This window comes from Cladosporium halotolerans, assembly GCF_011745625.1.
Source record: "Cladosporium halotolerans strain TM138-S3 chromosome Unknown Sca29, whole genome shotgun sequence".
Classification (NCBI taxonomy): domain Eukaryota; kingdom Fungi; phylum Ascomycota; class Dothideomycetes; order Cladosporiales; family Cladosporiaceae; genus Cladosporium; species Cladosporium halotolerans.
Window position 1 is genome coordinate 264,145 of NW_027191480.1, and position 19,839 is coordinate 283,983.

General features: G+C 59.4%; 6 protein-coding genes across 6 annotated transcripts; 1 reads left to right on the plus strand and 5 right to left on the minus strand.

The window, feature by feature from the left end:
* Nucleotides 1-1,685: 1,685 nt before the first annotated feature.
* WHR41_08162 (uncharacterized protein) lies at nucleotides 1,686-4,821 on the minus strand. The gene is made up of 5 exons (XM_069376766.1): nucleotides 4,372-4,821; nucleotides 3,944-4,312; nucleotides 3,772-3,887; nucleotides 3,489-3,719; nucleotides 1,686-3,438 (listed from the first exon to the last, which is right to left on the minus strand). Exons 1-5 carry the CDS (start codon nucleotides 4,592-4,594, stop codon nucleotides 1,822-1,824), a joined length of 2,556 nt encoding a protein of 851 aa, XP_069227206.1. The 5' UTR covers nucleotides 4,595-4,821; the 3' UTR covers nucleotides 1,686-1,821.
* A 756-nt stretch (nucleotides 4,822-5,577) lies between these two features.
* WHR41_08163 (uncharacterized protein) lies at nucleotides 5,578-8,313 on the minus strand (the record flags this gene model as incomplete). Its single annotated transcript, XM_069376767.1, has 1 exon — nucleotides 5,578-8,313. The coding sequence occupies one exon, from the start codon at nucleotides 8,311-8,313 to the stop codon at nucleotides 5,578-5,580; it is 2,736 nt and encodes a 911-aa protein (XP_069227205.1).
* Nucleotides 8,314-9,091: 778 nt separating this feature from the next.
* WHR41_08164 (uncharacterized protein) lies at nucleotides 9,092-10,684 on the minus strand (the record flags this gene model as incomplete). The annotated part of the gene is made up of 1 exon (XM_069376768.1): nucleotides 9,092-10,684. One exon carries the CDS (start codon nucleotides 10,682-10,684, stop codon nucleotides 9,092-9,094), a length of 1,593 nt encoding a protein of 530 aa, XP_069227200.1.
* Nucleotides 10,685-11,883: 1,199 nt separating this feature from the next.
* On the plus strand, nucleotides 11,884-12,678 carry WHR41_08165 (uncharacterized protein; the record flags this gene model as incomplete). The annotated part of the gene is made up of 1 exon (XM_069376769.1): nucleotides 11,884-12,678. One exon carries the CDS (start codon nucleotides 11,884-11,886, stop codon nucleotides 12,676-12,678), a length of 795 nt encoding a protein of 264 aa, XP_069227199.1.
* Nucleotides 12,679-13,189: 511 nt separating this feature from the next.
* Nucleotides 13,190-15,748, minus strand: WHR41_08166 (uncharacterized protein; the record flags this gene model as incomplete). Its single annotated transcript, XM_069376770.1, has 1 exon — nucleotides 13,190-15,748. The coding sequence occupies one exon, from the start codon at nucleotides 15,746-15,748 to the stop codon at nucleotides 13,190-13,192; it is 2,559 nt and encodes an 852-aa protein (XP_069227202.1).
* A 331-nt stretch (nucleotides 15,749-16,079) lies between these two features.
* Nucleotides 16,080-19,557, minus strand: WHR41_08167 (uncharacterized protein). Its single transcript, XM_069376771.1, has 4 exons — nucleotides 19,114-19,557; nucleotides 17,580-19,059; nucleotides 16,832-17,502; nucleotides 16,080-16,639 (listed from the first exon to the last, which is right to left on the minus strand). The coding sequence occupies exons 1-3, from the start codon at nucleotides 19,312-19,314 to the stop codon at nucleotides 17,486-17,488; spliced, it is 1,698 nt and encodes a 565-aa protein (XP_069227201.1). The 5' UTR covers nucleotides 19,315-19,557; the 3' UTR covers nucleotides 16,080-16,639; nucleotides 16,832-17,485.
* Nucleotides 19,558-19,839: the final 282 nt, after the last annotated feature.

Below are 19,839 nucleotides of genomic sequence, written 5' to 3' on the forward strand. Positions count from 1 at the left end.
GCTTGGGTTGATCTTCTTCCACGTTACTTCTCGAAGTAACTCCAACCCTACGGCGCGAGCCAGACCGACTTCCACATGCTGCGCTGAACTCTCTGCTGTCGGCCGTATACCGACCATTTCGCGAGGATGTCCCTAAACAGCCCGTTTCCGAAACAATGCTTCGCTTGACGACGGTATCGACTCGAGACATCTGCTTCACACTACTGAACCCAGCCGTGCCAGCCATCTCACCCACATGCCCTCCGCTATACAACCGCTGTGTCGGTGCACAGTCCATACGAATTGGCCCAGGACATCTGCCGAGCAATTTCCGTGACCCTGAACCGAACTCAACCCACCCACTTACCCGACCGTGCTGTCACAGCTGTCATCAGCCCTGTCTCCCCATAAGCGATCTGTACCCGGATGCTGTTAGTAGCGTCAGTGGAGGCTGACCCTTGTGGAGAATTTCGAGTTGCAGATGGATCTATCCCACACCAGCTTTCCCACTTCATCGGGTCAATTAACCGGCAAGCCTCCAGCGTGAAGTCTCGACGGCCAGACAGTGCTGTAGCCGACGAAGAAGGCAAGTGCCTCCATCCAGTTCTTCGCCATCGCGGGGCGAACGCCATGTTCGTGGGTTTCTCCGCGACATCTGTACTGCGCGCCGAGGCGTCGCAACCGTGTCCTCCCGCTAGCCAAACCCTCTTCCATCAAACCGATCCGCAGCCACTGTTGAGGGTTCTCGGACATCGGCCGCGAAGTGGTATCTATGACCTACCGTAAAAGCATTGACAGCCGAGCAAGAACTCCTTCACACCCTTCCATCCGTGCATTGAAACAGCGGTCATCGTCCGGTGACAGAAATTTCCTTTTCCCCAGGAAACGCGCGAAACCCGCTGGCAAAATCCGCAAGCGCGTCCTTGTATGCAGACGCGCTCGCTTCGCGAACTCTCCTGCAAACCATGGAAGAACACACTCCGCGGCGAAATGGCGCACCTTTCTCCGCAAAAGTCTAAAAGCGCCAGAAGAACGGCGGGCGGTATTGCCATGCACTGAAGACAGCGGAGTAACTGATACATAGATACAAGAGTACTGCACATCCGGAAATCTGGACTCTTCGCACCAAACACCCTCCCACCTGTACGGACTTCTGTCCTTCCTTGGCGGGTCCTGGCACGGTAATGTTTGACTTCGTCGATGACCGCTCTCTATACGATTTTGCTTCCGAGCATCGAGATCGCGGCGGGAATACAACTTTTGCGCATTCCCTTACGGCTGCGGATAATTGATGCGTCGCGCTCTCGTCACACATGACATGCACCCATATGTCGCGTTCCGACAACAGCCGCAAATGCTTGCTACCAAGCCGCATACAAGATGCATTATTGTATCAATACTTGGCGGAGAGCCCTCCGCAGACGACCCAGGACTCCAAGCGGTGACGTACAGTACAGCGATGGAGCGAGATACATACATACAACAGTACCTTAGGGCATCGGCGTCTGTCGGCGATTGCTCTGCATTCAAGTCTCTACATCGTTCCAAACATACGGCGCCGCAGAGGAAACCAGCACGCCTGACAATGACGCAATGCATACCAGACATCGCGTTTTGCATCCATCCATGCAATAATCTCCCACCCCAATCCCACGCACGGAGTCACCTCCATCCAGAATCCCACCCCTGCCCTCACACACAGATACTCTAAGCCACAGCACGTGCGTCCCACGCACACACAGTACTCTACAAAAAATACGTACAGTGCAATGACCGCCCTCCCAGCCCCCTACGCCCACACGTCACGCTCCCAAACCACCGGACACCCTCTCCCATCCCCCCTCAGAGCGTCACGTTCCCACTCAGCGGCACGTCCAGCACGCTCCTCCCCACGAACACTCCCATCTCCCCTTCAGGCACGATCCAAGCCTGCCGCCCCACGTCCCAGCGACTGACGTCTTTGCGCCGCAGCGCGAACGTGACCCGCGCGGATTCTTGGGGCTGCAAGAGCAGTTTCTGGAAGCCGCGCAGGGCGCGCGTGTTCGCTCTCTCTGCGTCTGAGTCTGTGCCGTTGACGGAGGGGACCAGCAGGTACAGCTGCGCGACCTCGGCCGCGGCCACGGCGCCTGTGTTCGTTATCGTTGCGGAGACGGAGCCTGCGCTGTCGAAGAGCGAGGCGAGGCCGCCGACGAGGATGGAGGGGTCGGAGGCGGAGTTCTGCGTCGTGCCGTTTGCGTAGACGGGGGCGCTTTCTGCGCTCTCGCTCGTGGCTGTCGCGTTGATGGCAGTCTGCAAGTCGCTGTACTCGAACGAGCTGTAGGTAAGCCCGTAGCCGAAGGCGTACTGTGGCGTGATGTCTCCGGCCAGGAAGTGGCGGTAGTCGATGTTTACCCCTTCGCTGAAATCGCACTGCGGCGACTCGCTGCCTTTCGCCTCGCAGGGCGCGAGAAGGGCGCCGTAGTCTGCTGCGCGCTTCGCGACGGTGTACGGCAGGCGGCCGGAGGGGCTTTCGTCGCCGTAGAGGATGCGGGCGAGAGCGCGGCCGGCGTCCTGCCCGGGGAGGTGGGCGTAGATGATGGCTGTGACGTTGGGGTTGTCGGCGAAGGCGTCGACGAGGCGGGTGCCGGCGTTGTGGATTGTCACGATGGTGTTGTTGCATTTCGAGGCGACGTTAGTGACGAGCGTGTCGCTTGCTTCGTCGGCCAGGTTGGGGCGGTCGAAGATTTCGGTCGAGAAGGCGTTGATGAAGACGAGGCAGGCGTCGGAGCTTGAGACGACTGTTGGGTCGGTGGAGGCGAAGTCGCTCCAGAGTGCTGTGCCGTCCTCGTAGGCTCGTTGCGCGATGGCATCGTAGGGACTGCTGATGTAGGCGGGCACGTTCGAGCCCGAACCTCCTCCCACGAGCAGCACACCGTTGTAGGTTGCAGGTGGGCTTTCTACAGGAGCATTCGAGCCGATTTGCTGCGCTTGGTCAGTCGTGAAGTTGACGCCTATCCAGCTCTGTGTCCAAGAGTCAGGCGCTCCGGCAACGTTAGCTTCTGGAGCAGGATTGGCGGCCCAAGCAGACGTGGCGTCGTATCCGAAGATCGAAAGAGTCTTTGGCTTGCGAAGAGGTAGGGCATTGTTGACGTTTTTGACAAGAACATGGCTTTCGATGGCTTGCTGCAGAAGCGAAGGCCTAGCGGCTGGATCCTTTGCGTCGATGTATTCGTGCGGAAGTGCAATATTGGCTGGTAGACCGACGCCAAACTTAGGGGCATCTGGGTCGTCCTGTCCAAACTGGTACCATGTTGCGATCGTTCTGATTGCCATGTCCTCCAGGCGTGTTCGGTTCAGCCCGTTGTCGACCATGTCTGCAAGCCGACCTTCTGCCCACCATCTGGAGTCTGGCATCGCCATGTCGAGTCCGGCATTCGCAGATGGCAGGCCGCTGTGCTGGGCTACCCAGTCCGAGACAACCTGGAAGACAGGTCAGCCAACGTTTCTTATGTGATTTGGTTGTCACGTACGAAGCCTTGGAAATTAAGCTCGCCTTTCAAAAGGCCATTGATCGCCTTACTATTCTCACAGCCATACGTGCCGTTGATGCGATTGTAGCTGCACATCACCGATCCGACGCCAGCGTAAACGGCGTCTTGGAACGGCCACAAGTACATCTCATGCATCGTCTGATCGTCGACATTGGACGAGCTGCTTAGGACATCGCTGTCGCGGACAGGGTTGCGGTTCGTTTCTTGTTCCTACAAGTCGTCAGAATAGACCAATCTCGAGCTTCCCAGAATAAAATCTCACATTTGCAACAAAGTGCTTGACGCAAGCGATCACGCTCTCCTGTAGCCCTCGAATGGACTCCGCACCAAGGATTCCATCAGCGTAAGGATCCGCTGCGAAGCCTTCCCAATTGCGACCTGAGAACAATCAGCAAACTCCTCCCGAGGAAACACAGACACGATCAAACACCAACCACCAGTCGCAATCCTCCCAATCGGCCCCACAACCGGCCCCAGCGCGACCTGCACACCCTTCGCCCTGAATTCCCTCCCCATGAACCTAGCTCTCTGGAACGCCAGCGAAGCGTTCCACGAAGCCCCGATCGAAATGCCCGAAGCGTAGGCATTGACGCCGTCCGTAGCTCGCACGCCGTTGCCCGCATCGTGCAAGCAGAGGCCCGGGAAATCGAGGCGCGGGGCCGAGCCTGACTTGCCTACGCAGCCATTGTCGCCGTTGACGAACCCGAGCGTGACGTTGTTCATTTCCTCGAGCGTCATGTTGGAGACGAGAGAGCGGGCCTTGTCGTAGGCGGTGGACCAGTTGCCGGCGCCGTAGCCTTGGGCTGTGCGTTGTTAGAAGCGTTAAATTTGTGTATTGGATGAATCATGCCTGGTCACTCACGCGAAGGGTACAAAATCGGCGACGTCCATTCCGCTCTGGCGCCGTGGCGGTCTTTAAGGGCTATCAAGCCCAGCAGCGGGAGTAGGAGCAACAACATCGCGGCCGGGATGACGATGAGCTTGTGCTGGCGGCAGTAGATCCAGAACTTGGAGTTGACGAACTTCTGTCGTCTGGAGATCGCTTTCGTTTCGGAAGTGGCGGGATACTCGTCTTTCTCCTCCATGAGGTTGCTGCTGTTCTTCAAGTAGGCAGCACGTAACGGGTGTTGATGCAGGAGCGGGTGGGAGGGCGCATCACCGATTGTCAGGTCAGCTTCGCGTTTGGTGAATTTGGAAACGAGTCCGTGATGAATACGAGTGATGTGAGACGTGAATGTCTTGGAAGAAGGGAAGTGTGGGAGTCAGTTGTTAAATGCCGTAACTCGTAAGACGTGAGGCTCTCCGGACCTCGCGTCCCTGTCGCATCCTTCCCCGTTTGATGCAGTTGATCGCCCCCCGCGCTCTCCCCAGCAACGGCGCGTGGAGAGGCGGGATCGACGCACGTGAAGCGCGCCATCAAAGCATGTGTCGCGGCCTAGCATCCTCGAAATAGGACGCCGCATCTTATATACAAACTCGAGATAGGTGTCGCTGCTCGTAGCTGTGTGAGACCATTATTCTGCAGGTGTCACGATACTATCTACACGTGTTCAGGCAATGCAATTTCCATTGAACAGTCTCTACGTAATTTGTTAGGCTTGCGAAGTGAGCTTCACTCCTGCTTAGCGATCGTTGACAGCAAATGTTCCTTTCAACTCGTTGCCTATTCAGAAGATCTGGTTCTATGCAATGACTTTCCAGTGATTTCACAAATCAATTTCCAAATCGGTCACAGACCCAACGAGCGAGCCTTTCATTCATACACGAAATAACTTACTCAACAAGTCTCTATGACCCATTCCAATCCAATCCAATCGTCCCAGTCGTGAAACAATCCCAACATCTACACTCCCCAAAAAGGAACCCAGCACACACATCACATCTCATCTCATCTCACCCCCTCCATCAATTTTCCCCAATGCATCCCAGTAACGCCAACCAACACAACCAAAGAAAGAGAGAGTGGAAGAGCGAATAGCCCCCCGCTTCAAAATGCAAATATGCACGCTCGCTCGAAGCAACCAAACACAGACACATCGATCGCGTCACGAAACCCTGCTCTCCTCCCCTACTCAAACTCCACCCTCTGCCCCTGCGCCTGCCTCCTCGCCCTCTCCGCCCTGCGCCTCCGCCTATTATCCGCAAAAGCGCTCACGTCCGTCCCCGTGCCCGCGTCCGTCCCGGCCGCCCCAGGACTCCCCACGGGCCCGCTCATGCCGCTGCCGCCGGAGAAATCGCCCCCGTGGATGGGGATTTTCGGCGGGAGAGGCAAGTTCATCTCGCTCGGCGGCGGACGGGCCGAGCCCAGCGCGCTGTTCGAGAGGGCTGTGGGAGGCGGAGGGACGTTGGAGTAGGGTTGTGAGCTGGAGGGGCGGACGCGCGAGCGGTGCGCGCGGTCGCGGCGGGCGGGGGTCGTGGAGGTCGAGGAGAGGGAGGAGGCGCGGCGGTGGCGGCGGGGTTTGGCGGTTGCGCCGGTCGCGGCTGAGGAGGGGGGACGCTGGGAGTGCTCGTCGGGCAGGCGGGAGAGAGTCACGCGGCCGGCGTCGTCGTTGTGCATGTGCATTTTGACGCGCACGGGGTCACTTCCGCTGGCTGGCAGGTCGGAGATCTGCGAGGCGGAGGACTGGCTGTTGCGACGGCTGGCGCGGGGGCGGTAGCGCGAGGGAGATTGGGATTGAGTGCGGTGGTGGGAGCTCGCGGCGAGGCTGGCGGCGGCGGCATTGGCGCCTAGGGTGCCGGCTGGGTGGGCGCTGGAATGGGGTGGACCTTCAGATGGTGGTGGGTCGTAGAGTCGCGACGGGTCGGGGGTGACAGCTGCTGCTGGCATGTGTGCTGAGCCGGGGACGGGAGGCGCGCCTGGGTATGTGCTGTGAGGTGGAGGGCCGGGAGGCGGAGGAGGTAATGTGTAGCCTTGGTCGTCCAAATTGGTACGACTCGCCGAGGGGGCGACGCTGCCGGCATTAGCAGGCAGGGGCGGCATGCTGATGTCCGGTCTCTGACTGAGTGCCGTCCTCGAAAGCTCAGGATTGCTTCCTCTCGCCGGATCAGGGGTCATGCCAGTCATGATGGTCTCGGACATGCTGGGCCGTCTCCCGTCCGACGCCTGCGGGTACCTGTTGGAGTGGCGCCTGTTGAACCTCTCCGCATTATCGATCTCGCGCATGCGCTGAGCGTCGATGCGTTGGTCTTCTGCCCTCTGCTTGCGTGCCCGATTCCACTCCCTGAATCCGGCGAAGGCGCCGAACGTCGCGATGCTATTGCGAAGCGTCGGCGGCTCGTCATCCAGGTCGGTTCGCCGGTCATCGTAGTCCGTTCCGTCTCCGTAGGAATACATCTCCGTACTCGGCCGGCCTCTCCTCGAGTTCCGCATCGGTGTGAAACCCGACGCCGTAGGAGGAATAGTCGAAGCAGCCATAGGACCACGATCTCTGCGCGGATCTCCAGGCGAAAAAGGAGCATCGCCATTGCGAACGCGAGTAACATCCGACTGGCTCACCATGCTATGGTTCCCGCCCAGAGCAGGCCTATACCTGTCGCGCCGCTCGTAGTCGTCCTCGCGATCCTTCTTCCCAAAGATGCCCTTAAACCCCTTGTACGCCGCAAGGCCCGCGCCGGCGCCCAGCAAGCGGTTCCGCCACGTGTGCTTCTGCGGCGTGTCGCTGCTGTACTTCTCGTCCTCCCACGACTGCGGCGACAGCCTGCTCTCCGTGTAGCGGCCGCGGCTGCGCGAGCGAACCCGACTCGGCGTCATGGTGCTCGCGCCGGGCGGCGCCCTGGTCGAGGGCCCGTACATCGTGCTCGTGCCCGGCGGCCCACGGCTAGGCCCGTCGTACCGCGAGTCGTAGTCCATGTACGTGTCGCCGGCGTCCGTCCGCTCGTCGTCGTGGCGCTCGTTCCGCCGCTTCCACAGCCGCCACGCGCCCAGCGCGCCGCCCGCCGCCAGCAGCTTCTTGCCCCAGCCCCAGCCGCTCTTGTCCTCTTCGCCGTCTCCGTGCCGCCGCCTGGTCGTCTGCGTGAAATCCGTCCGCGAGCCAGAAAGGTAGCTGCCGTAGTCCGAGGCAAACTCCGAGCCGTTGACCGCCGACCCGTCGCCCGGCGCGCGGCGGTACCTTCTGTACTTCTTCCGGAAGTCCAGCGTCAGGTACAAGCACAGCAGGAAGAAGCCCGCCAGGGCATACAGGATGAACAGCACCTGCGGGCTGCCGTAGAGCGTGAGCCCGAGCGCGATCTGCACGAAGCCCAGCAGGGCGACGCTGCGGCCCAGCACGCGGTGCAAGTAGACTTTCTTGGGCAGCATCGTGGGCGCGGCTTTCTTGCGCCGCTCCAGCTTGAACATCAGCCAGCCGAAGAGGAACTGTGCGAGCACGAGGACGTAGATCGCGAGGCCGATGCCGTGGTGCGGGTTCGTGAGGGAGCGCTCGGGCCCGACGGCGAACCAGCCGAGGATGAAGACGACCGTTGTGAGGAGGACGGTGAGGATTTGGAGGTAGACGTGAAGTTTGAGCGAGAGGCCTGGGTTGGCCTGCCCGAACTTTGCGATGAGGATGGCGGCGGGGACGACACCGAGGAAGGTGATTGCTGCGACAGCACCGTGGCCGCGGATCAGAGAGTGGTACTGAGGTAGCTCTCGGAAGCGGTTTCCCATGCCATTGTACTGCATTGTGTTGAAGTTCAGTCCCATTAGATTGGGCAGCAGGAAGGTGTTACGATCCGAGTCCCAGGTGCCATCGCCGACAGTGAGCGTCGAGCTCGAGTAGCTGCTGCTTCCGGGATCTGACAGTCCGCCATTGTTGTCTGAAGACATGGTGATCGGTTTGTACGATCAGTCGTCGTAGATGGCGGTGAAGTGAGGATTGCGCGCTGCGCTTCGGTGATGGGAGAGTGCGCTATGCAGCGCTCATGTCGATTGAAGGTGGTTGTGCCTGATATCGTCTCTTTCGTAAGGATGTGTTGTTCTGGCCAGTACAGCCGTGCTTCTCTTCGTTCGTTCGTTGTCCCGGCTCGACTCGTCTCGATTCGGCGGGGACGATGCGCTGGCAGCCCGACAGCTGCTGCGAAGTACTTCGGACAACAATCCCGCAACGATGTAATGCTTCGTAGAAGACGGCAGCAACGTGGGTCCGAGAGGAAGGAGAGTAGAGAATAAGGTAGCCAAGTGCCCGGCTAGTCGAAGGGCGCCAAAATGGTGGACGACGACGAGTTGCGCAGAGGGTTGGCGGCTTGCGATCGCCCCAGCAACGCGCCATGCTCGGGTGGGACCCTGTAAGCTTTGGGTGCGCAGGCGACATTTCAAGTTTCACGCCCGACGATCGCTCAGCTTGAGTGGCCATGCAGGTACGCGCTGGAAGTGGTACTTTCATACTCGTCAACGTGTGTAAACTTGATGAGAGGTGTGAGATGTACCTACTGCTGTCGCTCCCGGCTGCTGCAGGCCAGCATTCCGGCCGCGGCGTTGGTAACGCTCACACCACGCCGCTACGTCAGATCGCGCACGTGCCATGTGGAATAGAAGCCTCTCATCAAGGTCGCGATGTAATTTAAAAAAAGATGGTGTTCATTTTCGCGTTGGCTCAATTTTGATCTCACTTCGACAGTCCCTCCAGAACCCTTTCTGCACCAGCAAGATCCATCAAGCCGTCATCCATGCATTCGTTCATCGCTTCCATCAGATCAACGCCCTTGGGAGGGGGACCGGGAATGCTGACATTTCCGCTTGCGCTGCTCGACGAAGACGAGCCACCAGCAGCGCCAGCGCTCTGCTCGCTGGTCATCTTGGCCACGACATGAATGACCGCCATCCTGCCTTTCGCCTTTTCAGCGATCTCCTCATCACCCAACACCTTCGCATGGTCAGCCGCGCCCTTATAGAACTTGAACGCGTTGGACAAAAGCGTCAATCCACTGTTGCGAACAGACTCCGACAGCGTTGAGCCAGACATGGTGGCGAGGCGGTAGCGCAGGAGCTCAGCATCGCCCTTGGACTCGAAGATCTCCGCCTTGCGCTCCTTCGCGTCTTCCGTAGTCAGCTTCGACGCCTTGGTGAGTCGGTCCTGCGTGATGCTCAGCTGCTTCCAGCAGTCGCTGGCGGGGAATTTGCTCGCGTCTTCCAGCTGGTCGAAGGCAGAGAGGACGAGCTCGGCGCGGGCTTGCGCTTCGGTCGTGAGCGCGTGCGCATCGGCGTCTTTGTTGGGCAGGTCGAAGGCTTGCAGGCGCTCGACGTAGGTCTGGAGCTCAATGAGACGAGCTGAGTACTGTGCATCGGCGTAGGCGGCGATGAAGCTGGCGCGGGCAAGACCAACCTCCAGGCGAGCAGCATCCTGCTCATCCTCGGACATGAGGGCGATGTAGTTGGGTGCCTTGTTGTCGGTGAAGGCGTGTGCCATGTCGCCCAAGTTGCCCAGAGCGCTTTCGCCGACCAGAGGAATCAGAGTGGTCAGAGCAGAGAGCGATGCGTGGACGGTGTCGAGAAGATCGTTGGGCGTGACCGGGTTCATAATGATGGCCGACTGCTCTTCCTTGCCGTCGCCCTCGTCCTCAGCCTCTGCCTCTGCTTTCTCGCCACCCTCTTCCTTCGCCTCCTCCTTGCCCTCACCCTCAACCGGCACACCACCCTCCTCCTCCTCAGCCTCCTCGCCATCTTCAGGGAAGTCAGCCTTCTGCTGCTCAATCGCCATCTCCTGCCTAGCCAGACACCCCTCGAGCATCTCCAAACTCTCATGCAACAGCGCAACAGCCTCCTCATCCTCCCCCTCCTCATCCTCCGAAATCACCTCCGCCAAGCTCGTCATAACCTGACTCGCATTAAACCTCACATCCACATTCTCCGCATCCAGCCCCAGCGCCAGCCTATGGCTGTCCAGCGTCTGCCTCAGCAGCGCCTGCAAATCGAGCCCGACCTTCTCCACGATCGCGGGGCTCTGCGAGACCTCGAGCTCGAGCCGCGCCTTGTTGTACGCGAGGTCGAAGTTGGCGGGGAACTTCTTGAGGCCGCGGTCGTAGATGTCGAGGGCGCGCAGGAAGGCGCGGCCGGACTTGGCTGGGTCGCCGGCGCGCCATTTGCCGCCGGTCTCTTCCTCTTTGTCGGCGGCGTCTTGGTACTCGTCGGGCGTGCGCGGCTCGACGGCTTTGGCTTTGGGCGCTTTGGAGGGGCGGGCGAATTGCTTTGGTTTGGCCATTGTAGATGGAACAATTTGTGTGTGGCGACCAGAATTATGTGAAGGCCTAAGGCAGGCAGCACGTTCACGCTGTTAGTGAGTTCCGTAATTAATTCCGTTTCCTGACGGAAGGATCCTCGCGTCCGGTGTTGCAGGCGGACAATCAAAGTGATAGCTCCAAGGCCGTGTGTGAAAGTTTGCTACGAGCCTGCAGATGGCGGATTTGAAGCGGACTGACGCACGAGTCGTATGGTGGGGTTTGACCAAGCGGTATGCAGGACTACAGATGGACGGACTGCGAGTTCGCACGGATGTGCTATGGCTGGTTGCTATTTTTGTTGAACACCAAAGACTTCCCTACGAGTCTGAAAAGATTGTACGGCGGACGCACCATACTGCTCATCACAATACCTTCGCTCTTCCTGGCTTTTGCCGGCGGCGGGGGATGCTCCGTGAAGGTGACGTGACAGGCGAGGCGGGCGGCGACGGCAGGCTCCGGGCGCGCTGATTGGCGTCGCAAAGTCAATTTCCTTATCGCACCGCGCGCCCCTCTATCGCATTTTGCCAGCAGTCCCCGTTCTAGTGAGCCCCCCGCCAATGTTCATGCGTGGGATGGGCGTCTGCGTGCGTCCATGGGCGAGTCGCCGCGCGCGCATGAAGGCGCCGACGCCAATGCTGACACTCCCGCCGGGCGCATACCGCATCCATCTCCCTCTCGCTCGCGCGCGCATTGGCACGGGCGCGCGTGGAAGGCGGCAGAAGCGGCCAGGCGAGCCAGGCGGTCTTCCTCCACTCGCCGCCAGCACCGGTGGGCCTGCAGCACGCCCGGACAGGCACAGCTATGAAGTCATCCTTGCTGCTTCCGTCCTGCCACTGCGCAAAGGCACATAAGTGGGACCCGGCAGTCTGCGGTGGAGAGCAATCAACACCTCACAACACCGCCCCAGTAACGTGACTGTACGCTGCTGCTAGAGCCCGAGGAAACCACGGTCATCGCTCCATCACCGATCCTGGCCAGCCCTGCCCACCCACTCCACCACCACCCGCCTCTTCCTACACCTAGACTTCCTCTGCCTCATCTCACTCATACCATATATTCTCGACACTCACTTTCACACCTCCCCTCGCCAAACCCCACCACCCCACCACAACGTCACCCTCCTCCTCCTCCTCCCAATCAACCAACACCCACACCCACAACCACAACCACATCAGCCACAATGACCCGCCCCGTCAACCTCTACTCCTTCCCCTCCGTCGACGCCGACCTCGCGCCCAACCTGCGCCGCTACGTCCTCGACGCGCAAAACGAAGCCGTCAAGCGCCACAACACCTTCCGCGTCGCCGTCTCCGGCGGCTCGCTGCCCAAAGTCCTCGCCAAAGCCCTGCTCGCCGACGACCCGGCCTCCGCCGACCGCGCCGACTTCAGCAAGTGGGAGATCTTCTACGCCGACGAGCGCTGCGTGCCGCTCACGCACGAGGACTCCAACCACGCGCTCGTGAAAGCCGAGCTCCTCGACAAGATCCCCGCCGCCCTCGGCACGCCCAAAGTCTTCCCCATCGACGAGACCCTGCTCGACAACCCGCAGGAGGCCGCGGACGCGTACGAGAAGACGCTCGTCTCCATCTTCGCCGCGCGCGACAGCGTCAAGCTGCCGCTCTTCGACCTGCTGCTGCTCGGCTGCGGGCCCGACGGCCACACCTGCAGCCTGTTCCCCAGCTACCCGCAGCTGCGCGAGACGGACGCGTGGGTGCTGAGCATCGAGGACTCGCCCAAGCCGCCGCCCAAGCGCATCACGCTCAGCCTGCCGGTCGTGCAGCACGCGGCGCGCACGGCGTTCGTCGCCACGGGCGCGGGCAAGAAGGAGGTGCTGAAGAGTATCTTCGAGACGGAGGAGGGCAGGCAGTTGCCGTGCGGGCTGGTGAACGAGGGTGCGGGCGAGCGCGTTAGCTGGTTCTGCGACGCGGCGGCGACGGACGGCGTGAGCTATCCTAGGAGGGGGAGTGTGATTTAGAGGGGGATTGGATACCAGGAAAGTTGGATGGGATTGTGGAAAATGTGGCTTGGAAGCTGTTATGGAGGGCTTTTGATGATGTTGCTGGCCTCGTGGACGAGGTCGGATGAAGCTCTTGGAGATAACGCTACGATTTTGAGGAAATCAATGAAGAAATTTCAAAACACGACCAATGGTGAATATTTCTGTTCTCCGATTTTTCCATGTGGTAGTTCGGGAGAAACAGGTACTTCAACGCTGTAGCACCCACTGCTTCCGGAATTCGTCGTCCCACCGTGCACCTGATGTTCGAGGCCATGTGACTACCTACCCAAGTCACTCCCGGAGGGGGTTCCGCTACAGCGAATCGTCGACAACGCAACGCAGACCAGGTCGCTGAACCCACCCGAAAAAATGATTGTGGACTGTATCACATCGCCAAAATAGATAAATAGAGAAAACCTTTCATTAAAATAATCATGTCATATCAACACCGCCAAAATCCACTAACCATCTCTTCCACCACCACCAATCATCCCCCCTCCGCCTCCGCATACTCCCTCTCCCGCATCCCCAACACAACCCTCTCCCACGCCGCCCTCGAAAACCTCCCCAGCGCGTTCCAAAAGTGCCTGCCCGCCTCGTGCTCCCTCACGCGCGCCAACAGCCCCGCGACCGCCTCCCGCACCTCCACCTTCGGATGGCACAGCCCGAACGCCAAATAAAACAAGCCCTGCCCCATGCCCGCGCTACCCGCGCGCGAGTCCCAGCTCCCGTTCGCGACCGTCGCGAGCAGCTGGCAGATCTCCGCGTCCGTCTGCACGGCGGCCGCGATGGCGAGGTAGACGTTGCCGGCGGCGTCGGGGCCGAGGCGCAGCTTGGCGAGCTTGTCGTGCAGGTGGTGCAGGTCGAGGGCTTTGACGGGCCGCGACAGGTAGTAGGCGGCCAGGTCCTGGATGAAGTTGAAGTAGCTGCGCGTCGCGCGCCAGCCTTCGATGCGCGTGCTGTTGGCGGCGAGCTCGGCGTGCCGGTGCTGCGGGGACGGCCAGACGTAGCCGTGCCCGATGACTTCGGGGGGCAGGTCGGAGTCTGCGGCGCCGCCGCGCGGGGAGGGGCTGGCGAGGGGGGTGAGGGGGGAGGAGATGTCTTGGGGGTCCGGGGGCTCGTGGATGTGCAGGGCGGAGGCGCCGTATACGGCTTCTTCGAAGGCGGCGGCGAGGCGGGTGAAGCGCGCGACCCAGAGGCGGAATTTGGTGCGGATCGCGTTCTCGCCGTGCCGCTCGTGGATGGCGGACAGGACGGCGTTCATGAAGGCTGCGTCGCCGGTGGGGTCGCTGCCGCCCGCGGCGCTGTGGCTGCCGGCGCCGCCTAGGCCGGCGGTGAGGGAGGCGCCTGCTGCTGCGATGGCGGACATGCCGGCGCCGGTGCCGGTGGTGGGGGACAGGCTGCTCTGTTGGAAGTAGATGACGCCTTCTGTGACTGGGGCTTGTTCGATGCGGTTGGAGATGCGCATGCGGCCGGTGGAGATGTCGCAGAGGACGTCCCACCATTCTCCGTGGTGGCCGAATGCTGGGTTGGTTACTCCTGCAATGAATCCGGGGACCTTTAGGAGGTCGTCGATTTTGGTGAGATCGGTGTAAGGGAACGCGTGTCTGGTGAAGCCTCGAAGCATACCGCCAGATGCTAAAGCGCATGCCGCGAGAACAGCCTCGGCGACCTCAGATGAAGGCAGGTTGTGACCGAGGAAGATGACTCGTTTCTGTGTTAGGAGCGCGTTGAGCAAGACAATGATAGGATGTGTGTTTGCTCCAGATGTTGTGAGGTGCGGATGTGTCGGATTGAAGGGTACTGGGGATGTCGAGTGAGGTGTTGAAAAGGTAGTGATGAGTTTGATCAGACTGAAATCGCCCACTGTCTCAGGTGACAGCGCGACCGGGATTTTGACCGGCACTGGGATGTTGGCGTAATTCACAGTCGACTCGAACTCGTGAGTGTCTTTGGGCAGGCCATAGCGGCTGCGGGAAGGATACTGCTGCAGTGTTGGGGATGTAGACCTCTGTGAGCCATCCTCGGAAGCATCAGATGCCATCCGCTGTGCAATGATTGCCTCAAACTTCTCAATGAACAGGTCCTTGGCGTTGCTGGCCTGCAGGATGAATTTCTCGTTAAGATTCAACCGCGGCATCAGCGAGAGGTCCATACCGTTGACCGCATCGTATAGACTGGCCAGCGTCTCAATGGTAGGGCTCGTGAAATATTGATCCAGCGCGATAAGTAAAAGAGGCTTGTAGATGTGTAGAAAGCTGTGCCGCGTGCATATCGCCATAGCCTTGACCACAGCTCCTCGCTTCACAGTCTGGTCCTGCTTCGTATTGACCAAATTCAACACATAAACCAGCGGCGGGCCATCGATGCTCCCGGGCTCCTCATCGCTCTCCTCATCTTCAAACTCCTCGTCCTCCTCCAATTCCCCTTCCCCCTCCATCGCCCCGCCCTCAACCTGCCCGTCCTCCCCCACAGGCCTCCGCCTCCTCTTCTTCCGCCTTCCACCACCCTCATCCCCTTCCTCCTCCTCTTCCGCCTCAGCGTCTTTATGCAAAAAGAATATCGTCCAGTCCTGCGCCCGCGTATGCGTCTGGTCCGGCAACATCAGCTCCGCCAGCATCACCTCGTCGCCGCCCACGGGCCCGGGGTACTGGTGCTCCATCACACTGCCCCGGTCGATGTCGAAGCTCGCGACCAGAATGTACTCGACGTGCTTCTCGCCGCCCGACGCCGGGTACTGTGACTTGATCGGGCGCGCGGCGCCGCGCGGGGGCATGCGCGCCTGCTCCATGCTCATGCTCATGCTCATGCTGGCGCCGGCCGTTGCTGGCGGCGAGAGCAAGGGCGGGTTGCTGTCGCGCGACGAGTGGTGGGAGCGCGCGGCGGAGGGTCGGCGGGCGAAGTCGGCATGGTGGGCGACGGGGTTGGAGGCGGAGCGCTTGCTCGGGTTCGAGGGGAAGGACTGGAGGGAGGGGCGGCGGGTGGAGCTTGCGGTGGTCGAGCCGGCGGCTCCGTGCTTGGGGCGCGAGGGCAGCGCGGCGGCCATGTTGCTCGCCGCGAGCGTTTCCATGTTGTGCGGGAAGTGTTGTTGGGGTCGTGAGTGAAGTGAGGTGTACAAGTCTTCTTTCACCGTCTATCGGCCATGTCGCGTGCCCGTCGCCCCTGCATGCGACGTCTCGTTGTCTTTTGGCGGTGTCTTTTGGCGTGCCCGCCGGTCTCCCCAGGTTTCACATGTTGCGAGGGGTCTGATTGAGTTGGCGGGAGATCGACGCCGGCGTCCGAGCCCCTGGTTTTGGGCCCACTTGGGGCGTCCTCGTCTCCTCCGCGCAGGGTCTGAAAGGCAAGGTAAACAGAGAGAGTGATCTTAAGAATGGACATGCGGACTCAACAGAGATTATACACGAGTTTGAAGTGCCTATTATACAGAGTGCATTTTACGCAAGCGGGAGGCTCCTACTGTACAGGATGCGTTGCGACGAAAGTACTAATGCTGGCGAGGCATGTCCGTAACAGTCATGGCAGGTATTCCATCCGTCAGCGGCCGAGTGTCCAACCAAGCACATTCAACCTCTTCAGCGGCCTATCATGCTGCCCGTTGCCGTATCCAACCGTTTTCCAAGCTTCGACAAACTCGGCAAAAACATCTGTGTGATGGCCTGGCTGACTTTGATCAACCACCTCGCATGGAATTGGGCGCTCGGGAAGGTCTGTGGCTCTACCCAAAGGCGGAACATTCGGTGGTGAGGTTTGTGCGCCGTCTGTCGTCTCATGACGTGGCTCGGGATTTGAGGAAACTAACCTACGCCGAACATCTTCGATAATGTCCTCAAAGGTGTTCTGCAAAACGTCGTCCGCAGGGTATTTTTTGCGGTACTGTACCCAGATCGAAGAGGTGGACGACGATTTCATGTTGTCTGACAAGAGGTTTTGCTCCAGCCTAGGTATTCTTGGTCAGCCTCGTGGTACGCTGGCTTGTATGTTGAAGTCTCCGAATGAGAGGAGACCTTTTTCTTGAGCGCTTTTCATATCATCCATAGCAAGCGCGGGAAACCGACACGCTCCCGGCATCTCCGGGACATGATCATAAGTGATGTCGTCTACCCAGGTGCGAATCTTCGGTCCGACTCACCAGTATCTGCGTTGAGCATCCCGAAAATAGTTTCTCCTCTCCTCTCTATATCCCCCGCTCGCGCTCGCACTCACTCGCCGCGAGACGGACAGTTCAACCTCACCCAATGGTGCAACAGCTCCAGGGTATCTCTGCGCTAGCGTCTCTTGTCTGTCGGGAGAAGAGCTCTCGCTTCTTGCTCTGGACGTTGGAGGGCGATTGTGATCACCCGTAGCACGCAGCTTCGGCTCTGGCTCTGTGGCCTCCTTTGGGCAGTCAGGAATGTCCGCTATAGAGCGTACAGGGGCCTTGGGCCTTGTGGGAGTGCCCGCAGGAAGGGACGCACTCGAGGAAGGCAGTGATTTTACACTAGATCCTGGCAGCCGGTCCCTTATTACAGGTGCTTGTTGGGTTGCAGGTTGAATGGGACCGCGCGTATTGTCTGCTGTATACTGCGAGCTTGCAGACCTCGCAGACGCCGACGGTGGCCGGCGGGAGGGCGGAGGAAACGTTGGATGAGACGGCCTCCTTTGCAGACCCGCGCCCGTTGCCGTAGTGGATCTCGCTGCTGGCGAAGAAACCGCCAGACTGCTTTGCCCAGGTCCAAGTGCCTGGGGTCTAGCCGAGACTTGAGAACTTGCATGGGAAATCGGTGCTGATCCAAGTCCGCTATTACTACGATTCTTCGTTGCCTGTGTCGCGGTTATTGTTTGCTCGGACGCCTTATTGCTGGTTGATGTAACGCTTGGCGAAGACGTGGCAGCCTTACTATTATTCAAAATTGTTGGTGTATCCGACTGTTGAGTCCGATTTAGCGAATTTTGTTTTTGCGTAACAGGTCTGTCGACGCCTGGCCCAGGTCTTGAGTCGATTTCCATCGCATTGTCAAGTGTCTGGCTTTGCCCGACCTGTTGGCTCGACACCCATTTCTCGGGTGGATTCTGGCGCTCGGTATGTGGGGACGGTCGCAATGCACTGCTGTCTGGAGGCAGCATTTGCCTTTGGGGTGGGCTCGAGGACCATGGCAAAGAACCTTCCTCTTCTGAATCTGAGCTATTGCTCGCCTCGTTTTCTGACTCCTCCGCAGGCATTGTCTCATCATTCGCTGGCATCTCCTCGACACTCTTGACCGGCGACTGTGACGGAGCCGTCGGAAGAGGCGAAGGTGCTGCCGAGGATTTTGCACGAGCCATCGCCTTCTCACACCACATCTTCGGCAGGTGATTTGGAACATTCGGGTGCGGAAATGGTTGGTCCCCGACAGACGGGATCCAGGTAGCAGGACCGTCGACAAGAGCCCGTTGATCTTTGGGAATTCTGTAGCGCCTACGCTGGATTGGCATTGAGGGCTGGTCCGTGGAAGGAATTGGGCTCCCTTTTCTTTTTGCTGGTGTCTCGGAGATGATCTCGGTGGGCATCACCTGCGCCGAAATAGGAGCAGAGGGCTCAGGCGTCGGCTGTCTCTGCGCCTGGCCGGGTAGTTTCGACATCACGTCGAGAAGAAGGTTACTTTTTGAGTTGCCAACTGGCGGGTATTTAGGTTGGCCCTGCAAGGTCGGTGCTTGAGGTCCGGTGAGGTTGTCGCCACGGGTAGGTTCAATGCCCTCACGACTTATAGAAAGGCCGCCTCTGCTTCTTCGAACAGGGTTCCTGGGTTGTGCCGGAAGCTGTGTCTGCAACGTTGCGGTGGGAAGCTGGCTTTCCGCCTGGAAGCTGGGAGACTTTTTTGGGTCAGGCGAATAGCGAATGGGTGACCGAGGCGGGGCTGCGGGCACGGGAGTCGCTGTCACGAAAGGTGCCCTTGTTTGGTCCGCAGACGTGGCGTCATCTTGCGGCTCTTGCTTGACTGACACCTGATCACTTTGATCGCTGCCGTCATCATCATCTTCCACAGCACCAACACCTGCGGCCTGATTTTCATATTCCACGGACCGGAGCCGGCCAACGACCTTAATCAGATCTTTGATTGCATCTCGCTGGACTATCGGCGTGGCTTGTCCGATAGGTCTGCGACTGTTTTCACCATTGAATTCGAGGTCATCGATGCGAAGCCAAACCCTTCGATTTTCGGGTCCGATATGTTGGCCAACGATTGTGAGCTTTCTGCACACGATCATGTCACCTTTCATGGGATCTTCACCCTCCAAGCCTCGTTCATACGAAGCCCAGGCGGTCTCACTCAGGTTGGCTTGTACTGAAGTTTCCCCATCGGAGACGTTGGTCGACGATCTGCCATCGGAGCTGGCAGTCTGTGATACGGGTCAGCATCAAATCAGGTACGAATAGTGGCTGTGTAAGCATACCTCGAGGAACTGCAGCTTTGACTCCGAGTTAAGCAGAGGAGAAGTTACAACACTTCGCAGGTTGCTCCCGTTGTCGCTAAAGCGAGAGGACACAAGGGCGCCTGCATCTGGTTCTGCCTTGATAAATTTTTTCCAGGCAATGACATTGTCCAGCTCAGCCTCAATGAGGCGACCAAGCCAAGGTCCGATTTGTGGCGCCATATCGGGCAGACTGAGGACCCAAGAAGATCATCACTGGTATGTGGCAATTGCAGTGAGCTTCCGAAGCAGCAGCTTGGCAGCAGTGTGTCCAGCTCTGATGAATTGTGTCGCTTGATGATTGTGGCAATGATGCGTTCTAACCTAACACGTGCAGTCTTGAGATGGTGGCTGTCTCATCAATGCGCGTGAGCCGCAACATCAATGTGGTGGCAGACGATGATGTTCAGGTATACAGCAAAGCTCCAATGGCGGGAGTTGATGATCAACGCGCTCAAGTTCGCGCGAGCGCGTGTTTCAGGCAGCAACTGCAGGGTCAGGAGTCCACGCGCGGAACACATGCCGCAACGCCGCGTCCCGAGCCACAGCGAAGCTGCAGGAGCTCCGCACGTCATCCCGGCGGCCTGGCCCAGCGGCTCTCGTGCATGCATGTGCTGTGGGTATGCGTGCCGGCGCGACTCACTTCCTCGTGATAACTTGTAAGATGCAGCAAGTGACGCGACGGCCACAATTTGAGATGTTTGACGA